Here is a 14764-nt window from a genome sequence, read left to right on the forward strand (position 1 = left end):
CTACCCTGCCCCCAGGAGTCTCTCAAGGAGCTGCCGGCGCAGTCACTGGGCACCCACTCGTAATGGTCTCGGGCAGTGGCATTGCAGAGGGAGCTGAGCAGACCGTCCCTTCTGTGACTTCCTGAATTGCTGCCAGGACGGATTCTCCTCTGCTCTAGGGAGAGTCCCCGAGGACAAGCAGCTGTGGTGGGGGAGGGGGCAAGACAAGCACTCCCCCTGAGCCCTTGACTAGCAGGCAAGCAGGACTCTGGGAGCCAAGGCATCGGTGTGTCTTGCTGGGAGAGCAGAGCTGGAGAGCAGAAAAGGGCATTGGAGGAATTGTAGAAAAGTCAGTGTCATGGCTGGGTCATGGGCAGTCAGACCTAGTGGTCAGAGGCAGAGTCCACACTCACAAGACAGGAGTCGAGAGTCAGCTGGGTCAGGACACTGGAAGAGCAGAAGCAAAAGACCAAATTGTGTTCAGAACCTCAAGTCAGATGAGTCACCCTGAGTCCGGATGCCAGGAAATCAAGCCTGGGGAGTGGGAGCAGGAACAGCCAACACACGGTCCAGAGCCGGGGAGGAGCTCGGCTGTTCAGACAGCTTCTTGTTCCTGCTGCTGGTTTAAGGAGGTCCCGGGGGCCGATTAGCTGCTCTGGGACTCTGCCAATAGGAGCCTCAAACTGGGTCTGGACTTCGTCAGTCCTAGGTAAGCAGTTTTTCGTAGGCTTCCAGGTGGCGTGCTGGAGGGTGGCTGCTCCCAGGAACCCTGCAGACCCGGGTTAATGACCCATGGGTCAGGACAGTGAGTGATCTCTCCCCGCTCAAACCTCCTGCACGAAACAGTCTCCAGGGTCCCGGATGCATCCTCTGAGAAGAAAAAAACACAGTCATGAGGACAAATAGGCTATGGAACAGGAGCCCCCTCTTTGTTGCAACAGCCCCAAGTGCCCAGAAGAGTGGACAGTTCTTACCTCCAGGAGATGCCTGGGATCTTCCATCTAAGCCTCAATGGGACCCATGTTGCTTGGTCTGACAGGAGGAGATCATCTGTCCCCACTGCTCCCTGCGCTGGGCTGGCTGCAGCACACATCTGTGTAAGAGGCTGGGCCAGAGAGATGTTACAATCAGGGTCCAGGCACCCCAGAAGGAGAACAGAGGGTCTGAAACCAGAAGACGAAGCAATCAAATCAGCGGATTCGACAGAGAAGTTTTCTACCCTACAGGGACATCAAAGAAGGTCTGTTAGGAAAGCTGAGATCTTAGTCTGGAAACTGCTAAGGCAAAGATTGTGACTTGTTAAGATTCAGTTTTAGTCACTACAAAGTGTGTTGTGTTTTGTTTCTCTCTTTGAAATGTGTCTCTTTCTCTTGCTTAGTATCACTTAAATCTCTTCTTTGTTACTATGCTTCCCAAACCACCTCAGTGTTGTGTGTTCAAGTGAAGTGTGAGTCTCCAACCTACCCAAGAGGCTGAGCTGTGCCCTGTCTCTCTGAAGGTAGCGAATAATTTCTGAGCGGTGCTGGGCCCAGAGTCCAAGGGCAGTTCACCAGACATCTCGTGGGAAGCCCAAAGAGACCAAAGGAGCAGGAGAGATTCAGGCCCCACTGACCCATGGGAACTTCCCACAGAAGAGGCTACACAGGGCTCCAGACACAGCCACTTTGGGTGTGTACCAGAGTTCACTCACCGCTAGATGCTGGCCAGGCCTCGTGTCACCGCTTTCTCGCTGGGCTAGCAACCCCGCTGATACTCACTCTTGCACTTTGTTGGCTGGGAACTCAGCCCTCCAACCAGGTGACTGGCCTTTACTCCACTCCTTCCTGGGTCATGCTTCTTGCAAACAAAGTCCAAAAATGTCTTGAACAGAAACAAGGCCTTCCACCCTCGTGGGGAGTTCTTCCTCAGCCTGATTTCGGTTCGGCCTGCCCTTCTTGGGTTTCTATGGTCTTCTATGTCCCCTTCCTTAGGGACAGTGAGAGAACCCAGTCCTACCCTGGATTCCAGGGTTTGGCCCAAGGCCGTCTACTGAACAGCTCGCTCTGCTTCTGGACTTTTGCTGCTGTTTTCCCTTGTTTCCTCTCAGGTGGGGCTCACTTGTAGTCATCAATTTGGCCTAGCCCCAGGCTAGGCAGCCATAGGCCAAGCCACCCTGTTAGATACCCTCCTCCTTCAAATCCGGTCCAGCCCGGCTGACAGGTTTGCCGAGGGGATGGTGAAACCCCATTGCTGATCAGAAGGAGGTCAGAGTCTGTTCTCTAGGAGCTGAAGGTCCGTTTGTCCCGCTGTGGGAAGTGTAGCTGGAGAGCGGAGATGTTAGGTGAAAGAGACTGCATGATGGAGTTGGAGACTGAGGGACGGGAGCCTCCTCCCAGAAACCCTCCCAGGAGAACAGGTTTGAGGAGTTCTCTGGGGAGCCTCTTGCTAGGAAAAAAACAAGGGTGGCACATTGATGGAGATGTCTCTGTCCCAGGGATGGGGGAAGCTCCCAGCCAGGCTATGCAGCAGGGATCCCATTTCTCCCCCAAGAAACCCAGATGCCCAAAGAAGTCAATGGCTCTTACCTCCATGAGGGAGCAGGCTCTCCCCTCTCAGCCTCTTCGAGTACTACCTCTGCTTGGTTTCCTAGGACAAGGGACCTGTCCCCACTGCTCCCTGAGGTGGTTCAGCTTCTGACTGCACCCATCTGGGAGGCTGTCACACACCCCAGGGCCTAGAAGACATGGGGGGAGGAGGCGCCTCTTCATGTCAGACTCTGAGAGCCCAGAGAAGGGCCAAAGGAAGAATAAAGGGCAGGAGATGAAGCTAGCCCTGAGCCTCTGTCCCATCCTCACCTCCTCAAATGTGGAGCTTCCTGAGCTTCAGTTGGGCAGACAGTCTGTAGCCCTGACCCAAAGGTCCTTCTGCGCCATATTGGGCAGGAAGATCTCTGCCTGGGAGCACGGGGAATGGGATGGGGGTGAGATCAAGGAAAGAGGGGAGGGGTATGGGTGTGAGGGAAAGAGCTCCTGCCCCAGAGGAAGGAATTTGGGGGGCCGAGGGAAGGACACAGCTCCACAGAGAGGGGAGAGAGTTTCTGTGAGCGCCAGGGGCCTCCATTTCCGCTTCCACTAGCCCCCCATTTACAGTGAGACAGAGCAGTACCTGCAGCAGGGAGCGGGACTTGCTGAACAGGGAGGGGAACCTGTAAGATCATCAGATGAGCCACAGCCCTTGCAGCACCTCGGGCACCTGGTGCAAGTGCCGGATGATGTGTAGCTGGCCCATGACCTTGGCTGTGACATCCTCGTGCTGCAGGGGAACGAGAACATGGCAGAGACTGAGACACTCCCCAGGAATCAGGGAGGATGAAGGGCACCTGGAACCAGCACCATCATTTCCACCCAGCAGCTGCTCATGTCTGAGTGGTAGATTCACCCTCCTGACCCCCAGGATGGAGGCTTACTGTCCTCTCTCGTGACCTCCAGTGCCAACCCCCCTCCTTGGAGGGTGAGCTCCTGCCACCTCCCCATCAGTGCCCCTGACAGCTGTTCCACCTCCAACCCACCTGGGGACACCGCTCAAGTTCGGAGAACCCTCTCCTCCACCCCCACCTCCATCCCCACCCAGGTAGGGCAGAGAGGGCGCTCTAGAAGGATGGCGGGGGGCGGGAGGGATTCTGGCAGCAGTGAAGTGGGATGGGGAGAGGTTGAGACCTTTCTCCAAGTCACCCCAGTGACAAAAGCTGATGGCAGCCCTGGGGAACGGGACAGGTCAGCAGCCCCTGCTGACTGAATCCTCCCAATCTCTCGAGAGCGGGTCCAGCCCTACCAGCAGCAAGACCAGCTTCCCACGCCCATGTGCCTCAGCCCTTCCTGCTCAGTCGCCATCACCAGTCAGTCCTTGGCCTCCCAGGCTGCCAGGGATGGGAGCAACTCTCAATGGTGGCTCGGGTGACATGGACACTAGGCCATGGGGAAATGGGTGCAGCTCTGTGGGGCAGGAAAGGTTCCCAGAGGGCACTTAGGGGACTCTCCTGTCCTTCCCAGGACTGATAGCAGAGCACCACATCCTAAGAACAGAAGTCCATGAAGTCCAGAAGTCCCCACTAGGCTCCTTGCTACCAGGCCAACGAATGGCGATAGGATGGGAATGAGGCCCTGGGCCCCACCCCAAGCTCCTCAGTCGATTACAGCTGCTTACCGTGTCCCCCATCAGTTGCTGGGCTTCTCCCAGGAGGGAGTAGACGAGCACCAGCCCAGCCTGGCTGACACGCAGCAGGGGGTCGTGGATGGCCAGCACTGCTGTCCGCAGGAAGGATCTTCTCTGCTCGACAGAGAAGAATTTTCCAAAGACCTAAAACCAAGAGGACATGAGGCTCGAGCTGATTGCCCAGAGCCAGCCTCCAAATCCTGGCAGTACAATGGCGTCTAGTGCCCCAAAGGGCAGGGAAGAGAGCTGCTGCGGCCAAGGCACTTCATTCCCCAGGAGGCTTTCAGGGTCCCAGGGCTCAGGGAAGCCCCTTTATTAAAAGGTCGCAGATGTTGAGGGACCAAAGCCTCCAGTGGCTCTTTCAGGAAGGCAATTTATGGCAGGGGCCAGGATGGGCTGGAAATGGATCTCTAATGTGTGTGAGCAGGCCCACTCTGCTGTGCAGGGCACAGAGACGACAGGGGACCCTGTCTTGCTTCCAGCGGAGAGATCTCCTGCACCTCAGCGGCTAGAGGAGTTTGTGTGTGCTGTTGTGGGGGGAGGGGGTTGGAGCTGACAGACCAAAGGTCTCTTCCCCCAGCTAAGCGATTTCTCTAGTTGCTGGGAATGGCCTCTGCAGCTCCTTGGTTTCTTCAAGGGGAATCCAACCTGCAGCCTGACAAGGACAAGGAGACTCATGGCCCAATCCCCATCCCAGACGCTCCTCGGAGAATTTTCTTCCGCTGCAGCAATTCAGCGTGTGGGAGGCGGGACAAGCTCACACAGTCTCTCTCACGGGGCGTCTGTGGAGGAGCGTTCTGCAGATGCCCTTGTCGAACCAGGAGCCATTCCAAGGCCTCCTGTGTGATGTTGTGGAAATCACCCATTTCACCTTTGACTCCAGTCTGGGGGCACTGTGTTACGGTGTGTTCGAAAGTTTGGATATTCTCACCACAGTTGTGAGACGGAGGCAGGGGGGCTGTCTTTGATTTTCTACTTGTGCAGCAAGTAGCCGCAACTTGGCTCAGTGACAATGTGCTTCTTTGGAACAGTGGCTGAGGTCCAGATACTCTGCCATTCCCTGGCCAGGTCTGGAGACATGAGGCGGGCTCATGTGGTCCATATTGGCTCTGGAGCTCACTATGTCCCCTACCCGGTTCCCAGGTTGGGGCATTCTGCTTCCTGGCCGCCAATGGAATTGGGCAAAGCCCACCTCCTTTCTCTGCTTCTAGAGGGTGCAGGGAATTAAACAAGGGTCTGATCAAGCAATCGTGACTGACTGACCCAGTGCTCTCCTCTCAGACACTTGGGGATCAGCCAGGGGGACAAGGAGCAGAGAGACACCCAGAGCCATAATCCTATCTTAACTCAGCCACGGGGGAGTCTCCTCAAATCAAGGCAACAATGTGGGACCTTTAGCACCAGCCTGTCCCATTGGCTGCTGGATGAGGAACTCTGAGCTGGAAATAAGGAGCAGGCTCTTTACCTGTCTCCAGGAGGCATCCACTGCAGGGAACCCAGCCAGCCACACTCCCTGAGCTGTGTCATGCCCTGGCACAGTGCCCTTACCTCCCCCACTCTGGCTGTGTTCTTGTAGCCCAATAGCCTGCTGTCCTGGTGCCAGTCATAGCACCAGAGATCTTCCGCATCATGTATGGTCAGGCCTGGAAGAGAGAGAGAGAGAGAGAGAGAGAGAGAGACTTTTCTCCTCATTCTGGTTGCAGTTTCTGTGTCCTTCCAATCCCATTGGTGGCTGCACAGTGGAGTGGAGAAGAACAGAGGCAGAGAGAGACTTGTCCTCCGGCTGGGATCAGTCTGAGAGAAATGGTCTGGGGTCCCATTATCAACCTGTGGTCACTCTCAGTCCCCTATTGGGTTCCGTGTCCCAGCTGGGTTCCTTACCCCTCTGTTGGAGCAGCAGTTGGTAGAGCCGGTAAGTCCCCTCCCTGGCCTGCCGGCTGATTTCCTTGTCTGGCTCGCTGACAAATAGAGCCAGCTGGGCCACATGGTGACCCATCCGAGGGAACTCGGCTGAGATCTAATGGAAGGGAGAGCAGAGGGGACTCCATCAGCATTTTCCTGTCAGCTCCCTGTCCCCCCTGGGCCAGAGGGCTCCTTCCCCTTAGCCCCTCTGCAGGAGATGCTGGGGGAGAGGAGCTTGAGATCGACCTTTCATTTGCTCTGCTGCCAAGGGAGCCCGCAGCTGCTTTGGGATGCCAAGCAGGGGCTGGAGCATGGTCCCCTTAAAGGCCCAGGGACAACACTGAACCAGGACAAAAAGAACTTGACTCAACCCTAGCTCAGTTCTGCTCTGACTCTACCTCCCCGTGAAGAACCCTCCTAAGCCACAGCCCCGGCAGCAGCAGCAGATCCTGCAGCCCGCTGGAGCCAGCCCGCCTCCGCCGGGAGCCAGCAAGCTGGGCTCGGAGCTCACTTACGTCAAACTCAGGGAGGGTGACTGTGTATCTCAGCAGGGCTGTGCTGCTCCTGATAGCCCTGGCGCGCTCCTGCGACACCCTGGACACGACCCAGAGGTTGACATGCTGTGGGGAAAGGAGGCAGGTCAGACTCAGTGGCCAGCTGCTCCCGCTTTGCAAATGAGCCCCATGCCCCCAGCCCCAGGGGCCTGAGACATTCTGCACAGGGGGGAATATCTGAGTCATTGATGGCAGAGCTTTAGAAGGGGATTCTTTCCCCCAGGACGCAGCTTGTACCCTTCAGGTCACAACTTCTCAGCGTCTCTCTAGACTGGGACAATGTTCGGGGTCGGGGCTGGTCCCCTCCTCCCAGAACTCCTGATTCCTGAACAGTTCACCAGAAAGGAGACTGAACCCTCGGCCCTTCCCTGCTACGCAAATCCTTGGGGGGATGTAGGGAGTGACTGAGAGCACAATCCCCCCAGGAATTTCAGAGCAGATCAGAGGGAAGGGCTGATTCCCTGGGCTCCTCCTGTTTCTCTAGGAAGGAGTATGTGCCTCTCTCTGAGAACCATCTCCCAAATCTCATGGGCTCTGTGTGTTGGAGGGGCGGGGGAAGGGTGGGTTTTCAGACTCTCACTCCCCAAGACAGCCAGGAGCCCTGTGCTTAGTGCTCAGCAGAACCAGGCAGAGCTCTGGCTTGGAGTCCCAGCTCCTTCCTCTGTCCCTCAAGAAGGAAGGACCTGACACTGCATTGCACTGAGCTCCCCAACCAAGGACGGCCCACTGGGGACCCAGCTAGGAGGACAAAGTAGAAAATGCATCTTCCAGTCTCTCCTTACCAGTCCCCCAAAGAGTTCAGGTCAAATGGGGCTCACCTCCAAGATGAAGTGGAGCCTGTCTGTGTCTGGGGACTCTGCCAGCAGGTTCCCCAGCATGGCATCCAGGACCTCTGGGATGACTTTGTGCAGAGCCTGCAAAGCATGGGTCAGAGTTAGGGAGCCTGGGCCTACACCTGCCACAGGATGGGAAGAGGGGTCTCTGGGAAGTACTGGGGAAACTCCCAAACACATCTCCCGGCCTCTCTCCTTCACATCCCACTGCAGGCAATTCGCAAGAATTGATGACCCCTGGACCTTTGATCCATGAGCTTAGCAGGTCTCTGCAGAGGGCCTTGTAGGCAGAAGAGTATGAAACAGCCAAGTTGCTATGGATGGAAGCTGGGCTTCTGGGCAAAACACGGCTTAAGAAAGAAAGAAAGAAAGAAAGAAAGAAATCCCCAAGGGAGGGGTAATCTCTTCCCTGCTGGAGGGAAGGATCCAACCCTGCAGCTTGTTCCATCTCTGCTACCCCACCCCTAAAGCTGGAGCTCCAGCAAATCAAGAGAGCAGGGACCAAGGACTACTCTGGAAGAGGAGGAGGATGGAGGAGGAGGAGGTACCTGGATGCCGGTGGTGTCCTTCTCCGTGCCCAGGGTGAAGACGGAGTGAAGGGCAGCTCGCAAGAGGTGGGTCTCTAGGGCTGGCTCCAGGGCAGGTTTCATGGTGCTGGCAAGAGAGAGGAGCTGGTATTAGACTGTGCAGTACGGGGGTGGGACTGTCTCCAACACGGACACCAAGCCACAGGGATAGAGGCACAGGCTGGCGAGAATGGAAACTGAGGCACTTAGCTAGGGAATGACAAGGCCAAGGCGTCCCAGACAGACAGTGGCAGGACAGGAATAGCTCCTGTTCCCTGGAGCCAGCTGCCCCTCCTGTATCGGAGCCCGGGAGTGAGCCCCTCCCCAAGGCCCCTGTCATGTTTTGGGAGTGAAAAGAAGAGCCCCGCCAGGAGAGAGTGAACCTTCCCACCCCACCATCTCTGCCAGAGGCGCCACTCTTGGGAGGTGACCTGGGAGGGACAGTGACGGTGACTCCCAGCCTTGGGCCTGAGCAGCACTGGGGTGAGGGGAGCCAGCGGGGTGGGGGGGTGGGGCTGTCTCAGTACCAGAGGTAGCCCACTGCAGCCAGGGAGTGGGCGAGGACGGCGCTGGGTGACGAGTCATCGGGAAGCTCCTCGATGAGCTCCTGTGAGACGTGAAGGAGACAAAGGAGTGTGTGAGATTCAGGCCCGACTGACACCTCCCAGTGAGGAGATGACACAGCCAGTGCCCCACATGGCCAGTAGGATCCCCCACCACCTCCCGCTCCTCCGATTCCTTCCTGCCCGTCAGACTTGTCTCCCTTCCCGGATTCCTGCCCAGCTCACTCCCAATCCTCTTCTCTCCTCCTCCCTGTCAAAACTGCCCTCATTCAGCCCCATCCCGACGACCGAGCTGGGACCATGTGATTCCTTGTCCCCAACTCTCAGCTGCCCTCCAGCCCCACAATTCCCCCCCTGCCCACTACTGACCAATCTCACAATTTCTCCCTTCTCTTCTCCCAAGTCTTCAGCCCCAGCAATCCTTGTCCTCTGCTGCCCCCTCCAACACCACCCAGCCCCCACCCATGAGCCCGGCCATACCCCTGCCAATCCCATGTCTCTCTCCTCCCTCCAGCTGCCGTATGGCGTGTCTCACTCACCACAATCCTCTTCACCACAGCCGCCTTGCAGCAGCGCGGCTCCAGGGTGTCCTCCCCTCTCTCCTGTGCAGCCAGACATGCGGGGTAGATGGCCTGAAGGAACAGGAGCTGCTGCCCCTCATCCTGTACCCACCAGGAGTGGGGTATAGCGAGAGAGAACCTGTTAGCTAGGGACCTTCCTGCTCCACCCAAACCAGCTCCAGGGCTCAGGGCTCAGGCCTCAATGGGGGATTGTGGGGACCCGCCTATTGTCCAAATCCCCCACCACTCTTACACAAGCAGGATTAGGAACTGGGACAGCGCCTGTGGGGGGAGACGACCTCGGCTGTTGTGGGACAAACACCCGCATCTTGGGGGTCCCACATCATGGATGTAAAAGGGCCCCATTAGGGGTGGTGGATCAGGAGGGACAAGACCCTCGGCACGGGGTGGGGATGCTGGGAAGGGACAGGGCAATCTTGGTTCCAGCCCAGGTGGGGAACATTTGTACCTTATCTCTGCACTGGAGCTGCTCTCGGATGACCTTGAGAGCAGCTTCATCTTTGGCCATGTCCACCCCTTCCTCCTGCTCCGAATCCAGGGGGGTCCCTGCACCAGGGAGGGAAGGACAGGGGTGTGGTGGGCAGAGCAGGATTCAAGACCCCCCTTCCCACCTCAGGCACCCAGGGCAGATCGGGCCCCAAACCTCCCTCTCAGGGATGCCTTCACCCCCAACAGCTGCAGAAGCCCAGAGCAGAGCCCCCCGTCCACTGGCCAGGACTCCAGGGGAGGTGCCGATTCCCCCGGCCCCGGAGCAGCAAGGACCAAAGTGGCAGCAGCTCTTCATGCCCCACCCCCAGGTCCCCGTGCGGAAGGGGCAGCTGTGTGACGGCTGCTGCTGTCCGTGGGGTTCGCGTGGCTCAGGCCAGACACCTGGGCTGGGGACCCCCCCCCCCATATCACTGGGAGAGCATCTGGGCCCAGGGTGTTCACATCCCGTCCTCACCCCTCCCTCAGCCCAGCCTGGCTCCTCACCTGGAACAAAGCAGTGGCCTCCATCGGCCTGGCTGCTGCCAGAGGCCCAGGTGCTGCCGCTGTCCCAGGCTGAGCTGCCGGTGCTGGGACAGGGACCTTCCCCCTCCTGGCCGGCGGGGGCTGGAAGGGCCTCAGAGACCGGGCAGGGCGATGCCTCCTGATGGGAACGAGGGCTGGGCTCCTGGGGCCGCTGCTGCCCACACAGCAAGCCCCAGAGCCACCCTGCCCGGCACCCCTCCTGGGCTGGGTCCTGTCTGCAAAACCGCAGCCTGGGCCAGCTCCAGTGGGGCCTGGTCGGGGCCTCTCCCAGCTCGGCGCCTGCGCTGGGAGCCGGGTTCCTTTTCCAGAAGGCCGGGCACTTCCGCCGTCTGGCCTGGACGGGAGCTGCTTCCCCGCCAGCGGGGACGCAGGGCTTGCTCTGCCCCTTGGGAAGGGGGCAGCTGCTTCCCTCAGGCTCTGGGGCCACCTGCAGAGCCTTCCTCCGCAACATCCGCAGGAGCCTGGCCATCCTGGAACCGAGCGGGGAGCAGGGGTGAGTCTGGGCTCAAGGCAGCCTTTCACTCCTGGGCCTTTTCTGTCCCTCCTCCTTCCTGCTCCAACCACAGCCGCCCCCTCTGCCCCCACAGGAGTGGAGGGAGTGCCATCTACACACACGAGCAGAAGCTTATTGCATGATCTGCTTCCAACTTTCCCCCTCGTAATCCCTGCTGCTGCAATATCCAGGAAGTCTCATCCTTTTCCAGCAATGGGGTCAGTCCCAAAGACCATCGGTTCCTCTGGACAAGCAGCCCCATCCTGTCGTCCCAGGCCACTCTCCCACCCAGGCTAGAGAAGGAACAGAACCCAGGAGTCTGGACTTCTCCTGGGAAACCATTCCCCACATCAAAGTCACAAAGATCCTAGGCACAGGAAGACCAGGGCCCTCCTCGTTCCCCATTGATTTCCAGACTCAGCAGCTCACAGGGTCTGGCCCAGCTCCGAGACTCTCAGCCTGGGGAACAGTGTCCCACAAGGGAAGGGCTGGGAGCCCCATTGCTGGAACATTTCCAAACACACTGGAGATGGCTCTGGAGAAGCCCCTGCCTGGCATAAGAAGGAGGGGCTCTTGGGGGCTGTTTGCAAAGGAAATCCCCCTTTGGAGATAGTCTCTCCCCGTTTCTGCCTCTCCCCAGACAGACAGGGGAAGCCGCCCAGGAACCCGAATGCCACTCACTTGCTCTCAGTGATGGGATGATGGATGGCGGATGTTCAGGGTCAGCAGACGTCCCACGCCCTCCTCCTCACTCTCCAAGCCCAAGGCAGGCTGGAGAGGGTGGTGACCTCAGGAGTTACCCTGCCCAGCCAGCAGGCAGGGTGATGACACGAGGGCGATCGACTGGCTGTGAAAACAAGAGTCTGTCTTATTGCCAAGGGATGGAGAAACTCAGCCAGCAGCAGGGGGGTGCAGAACACTGCCCTAGGGCGGAGGTGACAGCGCCTCCAGGATCCTGACATCCCAGCACTTTACACACCTTCCTGGAGCCTCCCAAACCCACTGGGCTGTAGCGATGGGACCCCAACCCTACTGATGGCAAACGGGCCTCAGCTACGAGCACAGGGTCACACTGAGTGTCAGAGCCATGGATGGACCCCTTCACTAACCACTGCCGCACACTCCCTCCCACAGCTGACAATTGCAACCAGGCCCTAATGTCTGGTCCCCCTGCCTTTGAGAGAGAGTGTCACTCCTGCTTCCATTGCTGCCTATTGATCTGTGGGACTTTGGGCAAGTTGCTCCCCATCTCTATGGCTCTCTGGGACTCACATCCCTGAATGGACTTTAAAAAAGACAATGGTTCAAGTTTGGCCCCAACTAGTTCTTGTTTCTCGAGACTAGCCATTTCAGCAAAGTTTAGAATTCTTGACATTCAACACCTGGAAACATCCCTTTCTCCTTCGCAGATGGCCTTAACATCCCTTATCTCACCCAGGCTCCCTGCTGCCTGGACTTAGAGAATTGACCCTATTCCCATTGGACCTACCCAAGGTGTCACACAGCAAAGTGGTGACGGAGCCAGAAAGAGAAGACAACAGTCCTGACTCCTGTTCTGACAACAACCCCCCGGAGGCAGGGATAAAGCCCAGGAAATAAGGTGTGAACATTTCATGGAAACCGTTTTCTGTCAGAAATCCATTCAGACAAAACCACTTTGTTTCTTGAAATCATAAGAAGTAGGATGAAAATTCTTTGCAAAAATATTTGTTTCCAAAACAAGAGCATCTCTTGTTTGTCACAGTGCAGTCAACTGTCTCGTCGTACACAAAGGGGAGACACTATGATCTAGCAAAAAGAAAAAGGAGTACTTGTGGCACCTTGGAGACTAACGAATTTATTTGAGCATAAGCTTTCGTGAGCTCCAGCTCACTTCATCGGATGCATCTGTAGCTCACGAAAGCTTATGCTCAAATAAATTGGTTAGTCTCTAAGGTGCCACAAGTCCTCCTGTTCTTTTTGCAAATACGACTAACAAGGTGCTACTCTGAAACCAACTATGATCTAGAAAATTAGATGAGATGCTTCAGTCTGAGCTAAGTAGTTGCTGCTCTTCACAATTTCAAAAGAATAAAATACAAATCCAATTGAATATTAGGTCATAATCGGATATGGCTCAGTGTGATAGGACACCGCCTGGTCTGCACTGCTCCAAGTGACACTCTTCAGTGGATCCCCAGCATCCACCCTTCGCGAGCTAGGTGGGAGAGGATTGTTATTCGTACTTGACAGAAGGAGAAACGAAGGCTGAGAAAGGAGCAGGGACTTGTCTTAGCTGATGCAGCCAGTCAGTAGCAGATTTGCTCTCAAATGAGCTACAGACCAACAATTGTTCAGAGTAATTATTCAGCAATTATTTCAGAAGAACTGGAATGTTCGAGAGGATCATGAACTGCTCCGAGACAATGAATGGAGAGCAGCATCCACATTGGTCAAACATATAACTGGTTGTGACTTATTTGCTTGGTCATAAAAGAGAACAACAAAGACCAGAGTTTCCTCCCTGTCAATAGCCCCCTCCTCAGCCAATCAAGGTTGAGACTTTGAGGGGTGGGAGGCTAAGGGTTCTCATCAAATAGCCCAAAGAATGGCCCTGGTCACCACCGAGGGGATCACTCTCGGAGCACTAATCCAGTCTCACCTCTCTGTGAGGGCCTCCCACAACCCCCCCGGACCCCGCTCCACACCCAGAGCTCCTGGTGGTGGGAGGAGAGCAGCGGAAAAGGAAAAAGGAAGCAAGAAGAGAAAGGTAGGAGGGACAGAGGAAAAGGGAAAACAAAAAGAAGAAACCCCAATGTCCCCAGTGATTCTAAGGGACAAAGTCCTAGGTCGGAAATAAAATACTGCCCCCACAATCTAATGTTTTCCTTTCCTAAAAATCAGCTGGCACCTGATGGATCAGACTGAACAGGTTCCAAACCTCTCCGAGGCTCTTACCTTCTATACAGGGACGTCTGTTTTCAAGCAAAACCACGACAAGAAAAGGAGAAAACTCCGAAGAGGGTCCTCCTTGCGCTCACGAATGGGAAAGTGAATGCTCTCTCAGTCCTCCAGGAGAGACCTCGAGAAGGAGACGTGCTGAAGCAAAGCCACAGGGATCTCCGAGGTTGCCCCTGTCCTGCATCCCTGTCCTGCCTGGCTGATGTCAAGATCTCTCTGTGAGATCATCGCCTCCCCACCACCTTTGTCCAATAGGCTGAGGTCCTGCCAAAGGCCCTTGTCATGTCACTGCCACACCCACCCCTCCCCTGCAGTGCTGATGTCCTTCCCCTCTCCAGCCACACTGGATGTTTCAGCCGCTTCCCCTGGATCACCCCACTCAATGACTCTTCCTTGTGGGGATGACACCGACTACACAGTAGAACACAGAGGTTCTTCCCCAGGCCGCAATTAGGTTTGCACAAGTTAGTTGACTTTATGGCCAGAAGCAACCATTAGAGCATTTAATCTGATCCCCTGCGTATCCTAAGGCCTCCTGTATATCAGAAGAGCTGGGCTTTTCTTTTACTCAGATGTTTTCCAGAAAGGCATCTAGTCTTTATTCGAAGAGATCAAGAGATGGAGAGTCCATCATTTCTCTTGGTAGTTTGTGCCAATGATGAATCACCCTCTTACAAATCCGGGTCTTACTGTTATTATCCTTTTTCTGATTTCTACTTCCATCCATGGGGTCTTGTCATGCCTTTCTGTGCTACATAAAAGAGCCCTTTTATACTCAACATTTTCTCTCCATGAACTCAAGCAACTCACCTCTCATTTGTCTTTTGTGTATACTAAACAGATTGAGCTTTCTCAATGTCTCATTAGAAGGCATCATCCCCATCACTCAATTACGAATCTTTTCTGTACCCTCTCCAATTGTTTTAACATAATATTCAAAATGTGGACACAAGAACTGGATTCAACATTCCAGCATCAGTCTCACCAATGCTCTTTCACTTCCCTTTCCATTCTCACTACTCTATCCATCCAAGAATGGCTTTAACCTTTTTTACCACAGTTTCACATTGACAGACCATGCTGAGCAGCTCGTCCACTATGGCCCCGAAATCCTTTTCAGGGTCGCTGCTTTCCAGCGGATTGTCCCCCAT

The 14764-nt window shown here is 55.9% G+C and overlaps 1 protein-coding gene across 1 annotated transcript; it reads right to left on the reverse strand.

Annotated features, from left to right (window-relative positions):
* Positions 1 to 3174: 3174 nt before the first annotated feature.
* LOC119567759 (maestro heat-like repeat-containing protein family member 1) lies at positions 3175 to 14764 on the reverse strand. The gene is made up of 8 exons (XM_043528492.1): positions 14690 to 14764; positions 8553 to 8632; positions 8008 to 8113; positions 7445 to 7540; positions 6588 to 6692; positions 6109 to 6187; positions 5719 to 5813; positions 3175 to 3270 (listed from the first exon to the last, which is right to left on the reverse strand). The coding sequence occupies exons 1-8, from the start codon at positions 14762 to 14764 to the stop codon at positions 3175 to 3177; spliced, it is 732 nt and encodes a 243-aa protein (XP_043384427.1).

Source organism: Chelonia mydas, chromosome 14, assembly GCF_015237465.2.
Source record: "Chelonia mydas isolate rCheMyd1 chromosome 14, rCheMyd1.pri.v2, whole genome shotgun sequence".
In the NCBI taxonomy this organism is placed as follows: Eukaryota; Metazoa; Chordata; order Testudines; family Cheloniidae; genus Chelonia; species Chelonia mydas.